Source organism: Brienomyrus brachyistius, chromosome 21 (assembly GCF_023856365.1).
Source record: "Brienomyrus brachyistius isolate T26 chromosome 21, BBRACH_0.4, whole genome shotgun sequence".
NCBI classification, from domain to species: domain Eukaryota; kingdom Metazoa; phylum Chordata; class Actinopteri; order Osteoglossiformes; family Mormyridae; genus Brienomyrus; species Brienomyrus brachyistius.
This window is the reverse complement of record NC_064553.1, coordinates 3,669,894-3,685,013: the sequence shown is the minus strand read 5'-3', so window position 1 is coordinate 3,685,013 and position 15,120 is coordinate 3,669,894. Positions and strand designations below refer to the sequence as shown.

General features: G+C 48.6%; 1 protein-coding gene across 7 annotated transcripts in view; it reads right to left on the bottom strand.

Moving 5' to 3' along the window:
* Positions 1-3,906: 3,906 nt before the first annotated feature.
* LOC125716449 (nuclear factor 1 C-type-like) overlaps positions 3,907-15,120 on the bottom strand; it is a 66,216-nt gene continuing 55,002 nt past the window's right edge. For 5 of the 7 annotated variants that reach the window (XM_048988743.1, XM_048988741.1, XM_048988740.1 and 2 more), the window contains one exon: positions 3,907-11,652. In XM_048988743.1, the coding sequence (XP_048844700.1) occupies positions 11,597-11,652 (56 nt within the window). In that variant the 3' untranslated portion in view covers positions 3,907-11,596. The remainder of the gene's footprint in view (positions 11,653-15,120) is intronic. The other 2 variants (XR_007384333.1, XR_007384334.1) reach the window with 1 other exon arrangement.

Sequence of the window (15,120 nt, the reverse complement as noted above, 5' to 3'; positions counted from 1 at the left end):
GATGCCAAGAGCCATGTGTCATGCAGATGAGCGAGGTCAGGCCGGGGCCACAGGGTGCTAAATTTAGCCTCCCAGTTAAGCAGATAGTTCCATCTGCTGAGGCCAGACTGACCAGAGCATTCAGGGCCCTGGTGGTTGAAGATCACAGCTGGATCCTCGTCTGACCTCAGCAGACTCCTTGCCTTCCTCAGCCAACCAACATTCCCCCCCCCCCCCCCAGAAAACACCCCCCCCCCCCCTCCACGCTGCCGTCCCACCGCCCACCTTGCTCGGAACATGGCCACTTCCAAGGCAAACACTTACTTTGGCTCCCAGATGAATCTTCCCTGATCTCAGAACTAACAGTCAGAGGAAATAAAGAAAAGTGAGGAACAGCATCGCTTGTGGTCTGCAGTGCTGATGCCTCAGTTTTAAATATAATAAATCACAACACAGCTACTACAACGCAGACCCTGTCCCTGACTCGCGTTCCTGCTTTTTCTGCAATTATCCATCTTCAGAAGAAAGGAACTGTTTGGCACACAGAAGCTCCCAGCTGCCTTGATCTCCAAGAAGAGTATAATTTGGCTGAGACACTCACGGTCTCCACAGGGGGAAAGTGCACCGAACTTTCCGGAATGTGTGAACGTGGCAGGTCTTTCTGATCTGCCCATTAGCCGAGCTTCAGCCCTGGCTCTCCATGACTCTCCATGACTACACTCCTGTATGACTCTCCATGAAAATACTCCTCCATGACTCTCCATGACTACACTCCTGTATGACTCTCCATGACATTACTCTTCCATGATTATACTCCCCCATGACTCTCCATGACTACACTCCTGTATGACTCTCCATGACATTACTCTTCCATGATTATACTCCCCCATGACTCTCCATGACTACACTCCTGTATGACTCTCCATGAAAATACTCCTCCATGACTCTCCATGACTACACTCCTGTATGACTCTCCATGACATTACTCTTCCATGATTATACTCCCCCATGACTTTCCATGACTACAGTCCTGTATGACTCTCCATGACATTACTCTTCCATGATTCTCCACTCCTTGACTCGTCCCCAACTCTCCATGACTTTACTCCTCCATGATTCTCCATGACTACACTCCTGTACAACTCTCCATGACTATGCTCCTCCATGATTCTCCACGATTATACTCCCCCATGACTCTCCATGACTACAGTCCTGTATGACTCTCCATGACATTACTCTTCCATGATTCTCCACTCCTTGACTCGTCCCCAACTCTCCATGACTTTACTCCTCCATGACTCTCCATGCCTTCACTCCTCCTCACATGTTTATGTCATTTGCAGCTCCTGGTATGTTCACCTGTGGCTCCTCAGTCCAGGCTCTGCTTTGGACCACCAGGGGGCAGCATTCTTTAGAATGACTAGCCCAGATCTTAAATAAATAATTTAAGATGTTCAAAACACCTTCCTGCACAGAAACAGAATTCCTACAGAACGTGAAACCCAGCAGCAGTTGAACAAACACTGTGTTGTAAACAGAAGTGGAAAGTTCAGGTCCAGAAAGTAAAAATCCAGAACAAGATTTTGTTTCAACCAACCAGTTCAGTGCTCTGTGACTGTGACTCCTTATGCCCAACTGACTGGTTGAAACAAAATCTTGGACTGGATTTTTACTTTCTGGATCTGAACTTTTCACCGCTTTTTTGTAAAATCAGTTTCAGTTTGATTTTTAGTTCGCATCTAAGGATAATGGCAATGAATCCTCAGCCATGATTATCTGCCAAGACTTATTAAAATTTCAACCAAGACACTGAGCACACTCACCACACAGGAACCTCAGGACGGGGGAGCTGCATTCTTACCGTTTAAAATGTGTATTTCTCTTGGAGCCCAGAAGATAGTGCTGGGAAAGGTGAGACTCAAATTAAGGCTGGAAAATTGCACAGAAAATGTTTTTCCAGAGGCGGAAAATGTGAGGAAGTAGAGTCACATGGATTAGGACTCCTGAGCTTTCGGCACCTACGCCGCCCCAGGCCCACAAACCTGCTTTCCACCGACTCTCCACTCAACGCCAACAATCTTTCCGTTAGCTCGGCCCGGGCATGAGTGCCCCCCCGGGGTCTGCCGGCTGTCTGATAACCCACAGCTGTTAAACTGTACGGAAAATTTAAATAAAGTTTATTATGAAAGCAATATGAAGCATCACCCCTAAAGGGATCACAGAAACACTACAGAATTCCCATGAGCAGTAGTTTCTTCATAAGAAATGATTCCTTTTAGGTCATTTTTATTATTTGTTTTAGCATTCACTATAGAAATTGCAATATCACTGTACTGTTATATTCATTTTGCTTGCATTTAATGCATTTGCAGTTTGCCCCTGCTGATTGCTGGAGACCAACTGGATTGGAGACTGGGGCTTTGATCACGTCAAGTCAAGTGGACTTTAACTGTCATGGCAGCCATACACAAATGAACAGCAGTACAAGACCTTTGCTGACAGCGTAGACGCGTGTGAGACTCAGGGGCTATATCTCTGCTTCTTCTTTTTACCCCGAGATCATCTGTCTATTTCCATTTTTCCATCAGCTTCGGCACAGGACCCACACAGGTCTGAAGTACCGGACCGGCAGAACCCGTGCAGCACCTTCAGCGAGACGAGGACGGGCTCGCTGTGCTGCCTTTCTGCACGACGTGCCGAAAGTGGTGCCATGAACGCCGCCTCACACTGCAACTCTGGGTACGCTGGTGCTCGCAAGGGGGAAATGCGGCATCCTGTCGGCGTCGGGCTTGGAATTCTGGGAAATGAGGTCAGCTTGCATAGGCCCAGAGTCACATGATATCGACAGAGGATGGAGGATCTCCTACTGAGACGGTATCAAAAAGGAATGATTTCTGGGGAAAAAAGGAAAAGTTCTGAAAGCATGTCAAATCTTGCTTACCTGCTTTTATCATCCATAACCACAGCTCTGAGGTCAGATTCCATCGGGATGCAAAATGAACACCCTACGCTGGGGGGGGCAGATTCCCAAAAACGAGGCAAAAACATGGACCTGTAGCATAGCTTGTTTATTTTCTTATATTTTTTTTGCATAGGGAAACATACTCACTTCCAGTAATGCATCATGAGCATATGAGAACTGCAATGGCTGAATACAACGTTATAATCAAATATTGTCAAAGATGTAAAAATGTTCCCTTCACACCAGAAGGAAAAGAGCCTAGTTGTCATGTAGCATGAAGCCATCCTGTCGTCTCCGCATTTGTTTTCCGTATTGTTTGACCACGAACTTTTTTTCCTTTTAAATAAAATAAAACACTTAAATAAAAAAAGTGTTTCTGATCGAGTTGCGCTGGAACTAAGCATCCATGTACATTGTCTCTGGTGTGAAGGGAGGGTTTCTGAGCAGCAAGCAAGCGATTAATGATAATCTACTATGGTAATATTGGAAAAATATGAGAAAAACAAACGAAAAAAATAAAAACCCTTAACACTGCATTAGAGTTTCTCTGACAAACGACTCGACCGTCGCTTTGCGCAAAGTAAAAGTCAACGAAGGCAGATCCTGAAAAGCATGCCTTAAGAGAAATTCCTTTAAAAAAACCCACAGGAACATACACATCTAAAAAGCAGGTTGTCACAATGGATCAAAGCCCTTTTTGGTGGGACTAAAGCCCCCCCACCCCCCCGAATTGATACTTAGGCCAGCACGCGTGTTCATAACACTAATAAAACTTTTAAAGTTTTCTTAAGTGACCGTAATTAAGACCAAACAGTAAGTCTGCAGAAACTGCGGATGAAACAGACGACAGGGACTGATTGGTCGCCTTCTGTGGGAGGGGCTGTGGTTCTATTAAGAAAATTTCTGTAGGTGACATTAAGACCCTGCAGATTGTCACTGTGCTCAATTCTATCCTGGAAGTGACTGGGGGGGGGGGGGGGCAACATAAAATCAGTTCCCTGGGCCCATGGTGACGACCTGCATGTCCGGGGCGCCGTAGACGACTGAACGAGGATGCGGGGGGAACTCTCACTCGAGTGACGGACTCAGCTGGGCCCGACTCCCTCAGAGAGACACACAGAACAGCTCAGAGGCCGAGGGAGGAAGACCGAGACGAATCCGGCAGTCAAACGACAGGCACTGCTTAACGAGAATGACTTTTTTGGTATCTACTGCTTATAGCTACTCATTATTATTTCAATGTATCTTTACCTGCAGACTCCTCGGGAGTGGAGGGGGCATCCAGGCAAACGCAATATTGGTATCTCGCTTTAACGGACTCTCGCCAGACAACAGGCTGTATGAGACACTCCCTAGTGCCACGTAGTGCTGAGGTTCAGCTACCACACCGTCTCTCAGATGGCAGGAGCATCGTATGTCAGGTGCCAGGACGTGTCTCCATGATGCTACCCCCTTCGCTTGAATTTCCCCGCCCACCAGCCACCTCAATTTGCATATGATTTGCATAAGTCTTACTGTCGACCAATTAGGTCTGAAGGCGGAGCTTGACATTCAGAGCCCCGGAACATTATACTTGCTGTTTCATTACAATCTTTCTGGGGGGTGGTAATTGGGGGAATTGGGGGAATTCCCAAACAAAGGAAGTAACATTCCTGTAGAGACAAAAGGGCTGAGGTATTTTCGCAGGGGCTCTGTCACACATCCCTGTAACGCCTCTCATATTGCCTTCTTTTCCATCTCCTACCATCCCAGAAGTGCATTTCACTCTTTAAACAATAAACAGTGTACATCATTTTAGCAGAGCACACAGAAGCAAGAGCTGTTCAGTTTGAAAACGAGCCCCGGCACACGGACGATTGCATATGGCGTGTCTGAAGCAGGTATTGATACTTCAGTTTATTTTAGCCCTTGTTTGAATCAGGGAAGGACAACTCCATTCGGCATGCCGACTTCTGGCTAGGAATGTCAACAAATGACACTTTCGGAGCTTATTCCGAAACCTCCAGGGATCACCAACCAGGGGGTGACGGAAACGTAGCCCCACAGGTCCGACCACCCCCCCCAAGCAAGTTGTCCGACCCTTGCATACGGCAAATTCAAAGTTTTCACACCAAAAGATTTTGCTGAGAAAAGAAAGCGGCGATTAAGAAACTGTGGTACTCGTAAAAGAGGCTTTTTGGCTCTAACTGCAAGAGTAGCTTTCAGGCTGAAATGACGGATGTTCTGAAGGATTGAAGCTCTTACTGCTGCATTCTAACCACATCTAGTCAGGAATCGCGCCTTCAATGCTGAGCCTCCAGGGGGCGACCTAACGGCCCAGGTTGCCTAATGTCTGGATGCAGCCTGTACAGGTGAACCGAGGAGGGAGGAGTGACCGTCCCCGACCGAGCTGTGACAGGAAAGGCACTGAGAGCCCAGAAAAATGACGACTGTGACCAAATGCTGAGCCATCATCGAAGGGATGGGCACCGCTAGCAACCAGAGGGCCGAAGGGAGGGCGACAGCGGCCGCGAAACGCCTGAACACCGCAGAGAGACCAGGCCCCGGTCAGCCGCACCCACTGTACAATCCTTGCCAAAGACGCGGCGCATTCCAAGAAACAGGAGACGTCAAAAACCAAGAGGACTGGCGACATTCACCGGTTAATGTTACGCATAAAAAAAGCAAAGATGGAAAAAAACACAAAGAAAACGAATAAAATTAAAGCAGCTGTTCTAGCTCTCGTTCGCTGGCTCTATCACTCTTTCCCTCTTTTTCGTCCGTCATCTGTTTTCTGGTTGGGATTGGAAGATACTTCCCGGGAGTGTACCTTTAAGTCATCCCCCCGGAATGTCGATGCCAGGATATTGAGTCCGGCTCGCAGAAACTAAGAAGTGATGCGTGTGTGTGTGCGTGTGTGTGTGTGCGTGTGTGTGTGTGTGTGTATGGTATCAAGGCTTGCAAGGCAACAGGAGAAAAAAAAGAGACCGGCAAGATGATCCGTGGTGGAAGAAAATGATGGAATTTGCATATTCCCTTGTGGGTACGCGGCTGGACAACTCTGCTTAAAGCAAAAACAAGTGAGGCTGAGCTGACTGTTGCCAAAGTGTTGGCACGGTAACCCAAAGACAGGTATTTGCTGAAGGAATGCATTGTGGGTAGGGCTCACACTCTTTCCACTGCATTTCCCTGGAAGGAATTCCCAAGATTTATGGCTTCGCCACAAGCAGAGGACAACAAAACGCAAACACAAAAAAGTGACTTTCCTATAAAAATATATTTACATAGCGTTCCTTCCTTTATACACCATCAGTGTTTTCTAGAATAAGGTCTAATGTTAATTAGCGTCCCTACAGTTATGACAAGCACTGCAAACAATGCCAATTGCTTGGAATTTCAAACTTCATCGAATTGTTTCTTAAAAATGCTCTTGGAGCAATGCTTTCATCTCTATCATGTGTCTGAGTTAGGTGTAAAATGGGGAGGGGGGATAGATGATGTTGCGGTCCCCTATTGGCTAGGCTGCCATACAGGGGGGGAGGCTTTGGGCACCTTGCCCCTTCCCACTAATGTTCCTGGTCACAGCTGTGACCTGGCTGGAGGGCCGGCTGGATCTGAGAGGTGGGAGTGGAACAGTGCAAATCGTCACGGGGTGTGAGGTGAGGCTACGGGGGTCTGTTCCCACCCCGGTACAAGGGCGGGGCTAGGGGTAGTCACGGGGGATTCCGACTTCCTGTTTTGATGTGCAATAGATCACTAAGCAGCTCTGTGGCTAAGACCCCTCTTGCGACGTCACTTTTTCAGGGCGGGAGATTTCTAGGACAGCCAGAACGTTGGGCTCTGGGTCAGGGGAGAGACACACCCGCCTCACCGCACGTCCCGTTTTTAAACAAACAGAACATGTCGCTATGTTGAGTGACACGGCAACAACCTGCCAGCTGTGTGTATCTTTTGCAATCTGACTGGGGTGCCTTTTAACCAGCACTCCTCTATTGAGTGGGATATGCTGGGAAACACCCCCAAGAGAAAGATGGGCATGTAAACAAAGTCTCCAGCCCTGCTATCCAACTCAAGCTGCCAACCCAGCACTATATACTGCATAACGTTCAGCTGAACCTTCCCATCGCGGTGAATACAAGTGCATGAAACGCCTCCTCACACATAATACTCCTGTCACACAAAACAGTAACAAAAGGCAAAAAGAATCATCACCCACCATCCTGTCTTTCAAATACTGGAGCGTCTTTGCATCTTTCAATCGTGGAAAATACCGACAGGTTAAATGAAGAATGCTTGTGTGTCCCCCCCCCCCCCCGAAACAAGTGCTCTCCTGTTGTTGTATCTAAATTCACAGACCCCACTGCCCTAAACAAAGACGGTTTGCCTGTTTGTGATTTCCGCTAAACAGGAATTGACCTGTGGAGGAACCGCAACGTTAAACCTTCTGCCCGAGGACAGTGCAATGGATCATTTTTTTGTACATTTCTCATTGTTTAACAAAAAAAAAAAAAGAAATCAAATAAGGTATAATACAGAACTTTCTAGAACTGCGCATCTCACCAACCCCACCCCCAACCCTCATTCTGGCAAAGCAGCTTAGCTCACAAGGTAGGAATGAGATTGAGGTTGCGCCAAACCTGTGTCACATTTTTAAGTGTCCCCCGGGGACCCAATTTCTAAGCAGCACTCAAGTGTTCCGCTACTTCCTGCCGCCAGCATGACGCATCCACTCAACGCGTGGCTCCCAACAACTCGCCCTGCGCTCTCGCTCCAAGTTAGCGTTCTGCAGCCGTGCTGCCCTGCCTATCATGTTCTTTCTGCACCATACCCCCCCCCCCCCCCCCCATGTGTGTCATTATAGGATGGCTCGAGAACATAAGGGACATGCTGTGGACCCCAGAAGCTGGACGCAGAAACACAGGGCCCCTAAGTACAAGAACCCAGTTGGGGGGGCTATAAGGTTCGGAAACCATCCTCAGGGGTCCCTCTTTTTGGAAGTTACTTCCTCACAAACCCAGGTAGTTTTGTTGGATTTGTATTTGGGGGTGATGCAGTGGAGCAGGATCTCAGCTCTACATGGGGATCTAGCTCAGCGAATAACGCAAAGAGTATGACTGCTTTTAAACAACTGCCCTCTACCTCACAAACACCTCCCCCGCGGTCACCGCCCATCCCGGTCACACATTAAAGAACCGGGACACAGAACCGGGAGTCTAAACCCGGCAGGTTTTTTTTTTTACTCAGTTCGGGTCCAGCAGCAAGGAGAAAATACCAGGTGTAGGTTGAAAAATCGGAAGGGTGACAACAGCACCGCCCTAGTGGTACATCTGGCCCAGTGTTTCAGACGTCTGCTCCACCCTGCTCCCCTGCCACGGCCTACCCATTACCCCACAGACACGGGCCTCAGAGATCCGCTCGTCTTAGAACAGACACACCATACTTCACTTAACTTCGTAGTGCACCAGGCTACCTTTGGTCAGCTTTGACTAGAAACACACCTTTAAATACCACTAATCATTCCACGCATTTTATATTCCGCAGAAAGAAGATACTAATTCAAGGGAGTCAAAAAAAAGTTGCCTTCAGCCGAACGTTTCTAGTTTCTAACATCTATACAGGAAAAAACTGGTATTGCATATTTTCATACATTATTACAATAATACGAACTGGAAGACAGATCATAAGGACTGAAACAAGCATGACTAGAAAAAATAAACTGGATTCCGTGGATTCACAATGAAGCGCAGGAAAACAAGGGAGGAAAAACAGACAGGAGACCCAGCCTTAGTCTAGCGCCCCTACAGTATCGGAGGAATTAAAAACTATTTCACATTGTTTACTCCTTTACCTAAGATTGTTTTTAAAAAATGCTTCTCTGTACAAATGGCAACCTTTCCTTAATTAATTACGTTAATTAGAATAAGATAAGCATTCAACATGCATTTTTTTTGTTGTTTTTGTGCAGAGACCGATTACATAAAAACAGAACAAATATTTTCTTTATCTGTTAATTACTTTTAACCAAAAGGCAAGGCACATAATGTGGCATATAAAATCTCGTGCAAAGTATAGAGTTTATGGGGAAGGCCAAATGAACCATGGGAACCGACGACGTCCTGCACATATCCGATCAGTTTGGCTTCATGGTTATTTCACGGGGGTCGTTAAAGGGACAGACAGCTTCCTGTGGCTATCAGCCTTTCAGTCCTGCATTCTCCTAAGTGTTACGCTGGTCAGTAAAAAAGAGTAAGAAGAAAAATAAAAGCATAAATTCACGTGATTTCCTCATTTTAAAGCACCATGCATATTATATAGGATTCCATAACAGCACCTTTAACACAAAGTGTTTGTATTTTTTTAAATAAATGCAGGTGTTGACAGCCACAAAGCAAATCCCAAGCATCATATCACAAAGTAATCGACGTGCATGAATGGGTTTCCCTTGAAAAACACGTATCTCTTTCTATATATATATATATTGCTTTGATATGTGTCAGTTTGATTATGTAAGCGCTGATAGCAAAATTAGAGGGTTGTCTAAAAACGTCACTCTGTCTTGGGATGATGTATTTATTTTAGTTTTTTTTAGTTCTTCTCGTCTCGTCCCCAGCGGTATAAAAAGCTTCCCGGATGGAGACACCAGTGTACAGAAATCAGCGTCTGAAAGGTGCAGATCTTTAGAGAACGTCTAGGGCTGAGAGCCCTTCCCACCTGGTCCTCCCCCATAGTGCATCACGCCCAAACCCCGCCCCAGGTCCTTGCCTGCAGTCCCACGCTAGCCCCGCCCCCGCCCCCTGTCCCCGCCCCCAACACACCTCCCGAGGCTCCTCCCACAAAAGACAGAGCCTCGTACTTTGTCTTAGGCACTTTTCATGGCTTTGTGATTCAGGTTCGGTGTCCAATCCCGACGCAGAGTCTCACTGAATCTGACCTTCTGATATTATTATGGCTCGGTCTCACCGCGGCAGGGACAGGCACCGGGCGAAGGCAAACCTTTAAACCCGGAGAAGTGCCATTGTTCTCTCCATGGCAACACCGAAAGTGCCGCAGAAAAGCCAAAACACACACACACGCGCACACACACACGCACACACACACGGGGGGAGGACCCACGACCCGGAACCCTGACTGTGTCCGGTCACATGTTCAAAGGGGAGGATCGACCAGAAGCGACAGGAGAAACATACAAAAGCTGGGGGGCCTCGCCATTCATTATTCACCAACAGCCCCCCACCCTCCCGAATCACAGACACACACAGGGACGGGACCACGGGCTGACATTAACAGTTCCGATTGTATGAAGAGCTTTCCAGAAGCCAATGCTCAAAGGTAATGTACCCAGCTACCGAAAGAACGCAAAAACACCTGCTCATTAGCTCTAAGAATTCTATGGACTACGTCTGTCTCGCAGCATCTCAAATGATTACGCCAAAACATTAAAAAATAGCTGCTAAGGAAGGAAATTAACTTTAAAGTAGTGCAATGTCTTTCATTTCCAATGACATTTAAACTAAATACATAAAAAAGAAAAGTTTTCCTCACCTATGACCTCACCAGTCACCGCTACCAACCTGCGAACTAAACCACGACACGACGTGTTTAACACGCCCGGCAGCGGTCAGAGAGGGGGTGGGCAACAACAGGGATTATGTTTAATCTTCCCCAGAAAAGGAAAGACTAATTAAAGGGAGTCTATTCTCAGGAGAGACGAGACTCTTCAGGGCTGTATGTAACCTTACTGTTCGGGACATGGGGAGCAGGGAGGGGCAGGCCTTCGGGAAGATGGAGGAGGATTGCTCCTGAGCTGGGGGGGCATGAGGAAGTACTGTGGAGCAGCCATGGCGGGGGCTATGCGGGGGACACTTTTCTGTCCCTCCCTGAACCACTAACTGGCTCTCGGACGGGGCAGTGGCTGTTTGACAGCTCATACTTATCCCTCGTCCTCCCCACCCCCACCCCCCCCACTCTGACCGTCGCCGTCGTGGTAACCGCCACGATGCTAATGACCAACAGCAGGTACGGCAGCGACCTTTAGCATCCGTAGCGGAGGCAGCCCGCTGAGTGTTAACAGGAAAGGACGCCCCCTTGGGGCGAAGGAGGTGAACAGCAGAGGCATAAAGGATTGTCAAAGTGGATTTACAAAAAAAAAAAAAAAAAAAAAACCTTTGAAACATTCCTTTCTTGTGACCCCTTTTGTATCAGGGCGGATTCCCGTCGAGGAGGGAAAACCAGCGGGACGCCCCTCTGCCCCCCCCATGTCCGCCATTAGGAAAAAAAAAAGTCATTTTGCATATATGAAGAAGCAGAACATTAAGTAGCTGAGCCGGGGCGGGGGGGCCAGTGCGCTGGGTGGGGGCCAGTGCGCTGGGTGGGGGCCAGTGCGCTGGGTGGGGGCCAGTGCGCTGGGTGGGGGCCAGCGAAGACGCATGTCTGCCCCCTCTCTTCGTCCTTGCCACCCCTCATCATCTTCTCTTTTTACTGAACCACATCATCCTCTTCCTTCAAAAGGCCAGTTGAAACATTACATCGTGATATATAAATGTGTGTGTGTATATATATATATGTATATAAGTAATATATAGACACACACACATATATGTGTATATACTGTATGTGTATACAGATTTGTGTTTCCCTCCTGCATCACGTCCAAAATTCCAGAAAACAGTTATAATCTCATATTCGTGTGTTCTTGCCATAATAGGTTTTCTTCAGTTCCCCAGGTACCAGGACTGAAAGAGAGAAGGAATAAAAGATATAGGTCAGGGCAAGGATCCTTCTGGAAAGGGGGGGCTTCACTGACGGGCAGACAGACACAGAGCGCATGTTTGCATATCTTTGTGGGGACCGTCCATTCATTTCTACAGGCATAATCCTAATCCCGACAACGACAACCTTAATCCACACTCAGCCCTAATCTTATAGCTACATGTAAGCAAACAAAATATGAGACTTCTGACATTTTCAGTTTCTTGATTATAGTCCCAGATTTTCATAAAGCTGAATTTCCCCTTGTGGGGAGTAAAAAAATGCCCCCCCACACCGTCAAAATAACAGGTTATTATTCCACTGTTGGGACATTTGGTCCCCATAATGTAATATATACATTACTACACACACACACACACACACACACACACAGCTGGAGCAACAGGAGGGTTAGAAGTGCACAGAACAGAAAGTGGTGCCGCCTGAAGGTGTGTGTGGGGTGGGGGGTGGGGGGTGGGGGAGGTTTACGCACCTGCACACACAGCTGTGCCCCCCATGGCGGGGAGGTGGCACACTGTTCGCGGATTAAGCTAACGGCAGGGGTTAATGTTTCCCGTAATGACATTAGCGAGTATCGCGGCGTGTGGGAGGCAGTCGGCCCGCTCTCCCAGCACGCCGTTAAACTCGGAGACCTTCAGGAGACTCAGCCGGGTCTCCGTCTACATTTTTAATTAAATCACCACGGAAAGACAATGGAAGAAACAGCCTCTGGGCCGCTCTCACCTGAAAGGGCTGATTCTTTAAGAGAAAGACAGTGTGTGTGTGTGTGTACTTACGGGACACTCTCATTAATTACTTCTCCTAACAAAAGGTGCCTGCTGTCTGTTTGTCATTAGATGTCATGTGAGTGTAGCCAGGGTGGAGCGCGGCACGCGGGCAAACGGCCGTGTGCTTTTTTTTAATTAAAACTGCAGATGAAAGGCGCCGCGGTGCAGCTGCCGCCGCCACAATGGGCCGATTCTTCCATGCGACGCATCTGAGCATAAGATCGAGCCCCAGAGCACTCAAACGCCCCCTAACCACACCCCTCACCCCAACATAATCAGACATTAACGATTTACTTAATTTATGGGACGCTTTCATCTAAAGTAACGAGAAAGCAGGGACAGTAGCTTGGGGTAAAGGGTCTTTCCCGGGAACCAACAAACCACACAGCTGACTCCGGGATTCGAACCAGCAACCTTCCGACGACAGGCACAATGTCCGAACCCACAGGGCCACACCCCGTCTCCTATAACCAGGGGCCAGGTCATGCTGCAAATCAGGGGCGTACATCACCTCTGGGGGGAGTCTACAGAGCAGCTGATGGGTGGTCTGTAAGTCTGTAGGGCATTTCATAAATTGGAGAGATGCTGGTGTTTCGGGCAGGTCTACATCAAGAAAAATAAATGCGACTCCCACCCCCACTTCAAGTAAAAAAATACTGAGGGAGGACCCCCCCGCTAAGAGTAATATGAAGGCAGTCCCGCTCCTTACTTCTTAGGTACTAATGTGAGCACACACTGGGGGTGGGGGTCTCTGGCTCTGCTTTCGTTTGAGTGTCTCTCGGCTGTAAATAATGAACCACCATCCTTCCCAGACCCCCACCACCCCCCACCGCCCAACGCAGGACTTGCCCTCTCCCCTGAAATCCTCAGAACATTCAGCCCAGTCTGCTGGAAGAGCGGGAAAAAACATCAGCCATTAAAAATAAGGGAGGTATAAAAGCGACGCGAGATCACAGCAGGAATCAATCAGAGCCGCTTAAAAACACGTCCTAATAAGATCCTGGCTTGGGCTCGCTGCGCCCTGTACTGTTCCTAAAATCCGACGGAACGAGGTTTTTTCAAATCACGGCCATTTCCCTCCCATTCTGATCTTTCTTTCCCATCGAGGTTTAAACTATTTTAACAGTCCCCCGACCCCCCCCCCCCCCCACCCAAGTGGACCGCAGAACTGGATGCTGTTCCACTGATCTCGTACAGTGGCGAGGTGGTAGTGGGAAGGGGGGGGGGGGGGGGGGGGCGAGCTTACTCCTCATTACGACAGGGAGTGAAAAACCAGACGTCTCCAGCTTCAGGCTCCACCCAGCCAGTCCTCTTTGGGACCCGGTGTGACGTCTCGCACCCAAGACGGCGGGTCGGACTCGGGGGCCACACAGCAGCATGTGGATGGAGGAGGGTGACACAGCTGGGTGGGAGCCGGCTCCACTTGCACTGACTTACGGCATGGGCAGATCCCCCACGCGAACAATCCTGTAATATTCCCAGGATAACGTACAGCCTCGAGAGGCTACCAACACGTCAGTACGTGATTTTAATGGAAATACGGTGTGGTAGAAGGTGCGCATCGCACGGGCTTGTATATCCTGACAAGAGCTGCCGTTGATGATTCATAAGTGTTTGGGACGAGACCGAGTACATCTCCCATCATACCACCACCAGGGGGCGCCACCACCCCCACTCATTTGGGGGAGTCTGTCTCATAAACTACTCCACATCAAGGGTTATCCTGCTGCTCCGGCCTCTCATTTCTGAGCTTGTGGCTGGAGCATTTGTGCCATGAGCCTCCCGCAGAGAGCTTTGATCGCACGTCGGGACCGGGCCCCCTTCCCGGTGGCCCGGGCCGATGCACATCCAGGTAAGCAGGGCTGCACGTTCGCCCTCCGCTTGCCATTCCCGTCGCTCCATAACGATTTCGCTCATTTTCGCAAACATCTACAGGCACAGTGTCCGGCTACCCTGAAAAAATAGACAGCAATATACAAAATTTGGCCGGTTATCTAGGTTTAAATCTGTCCCGTGAAGAAAAATCATTCATCCCAGCAGGTGGCAGGCTGGCACACGTCCTGCTCTCGAACCGCCCGGGCTGGCATTTACGCTGAGGGCAAGGGGGATGTGGTTCAGCTTGACGTATCGCTCCACATCAAGGGCAGGAAGATTTGGCCGGGAACGAAAACTAAAGGACTTCAAATGGTATTAATGACGGCTTTATGCTTGAACGTCGTGGCACGGATAACTGTCACGTTTATTTATTGCTTTTATCCTGTCAAAGGCATTGATGTTTCTGGTTCCGCATACCAGCCCGCATACATGTATTCTGGAGAAATTCTCTGGAATCGGGCAATCCTGGACACAGGTCAACGTGGCCGAGGGCTAATACCAAGCCCACACTCTGCCAAAGAGCTGGAACTAATTAATGACATGTCATTCTTTGGCAGCCGCTAGAAAAGAGTCCACGCAAGTAAGAAAAAACCTCTGGAAAGCCGCTGGCGGTAAATCCGAAAACCCTTCGTTGACGTAGGCTCTCTTAACGAGCTTGGTAATTTGCGGATCACTTTGCCAGCTTCCCCGGTTCTCCCCAAAGTGACCTCGTGGCCAGTCGTCCCATCATGTGGATTGATCCTCTGTGCCGCCCACTTCCCGCAGACCTACCAGTCACCTGATCTACGT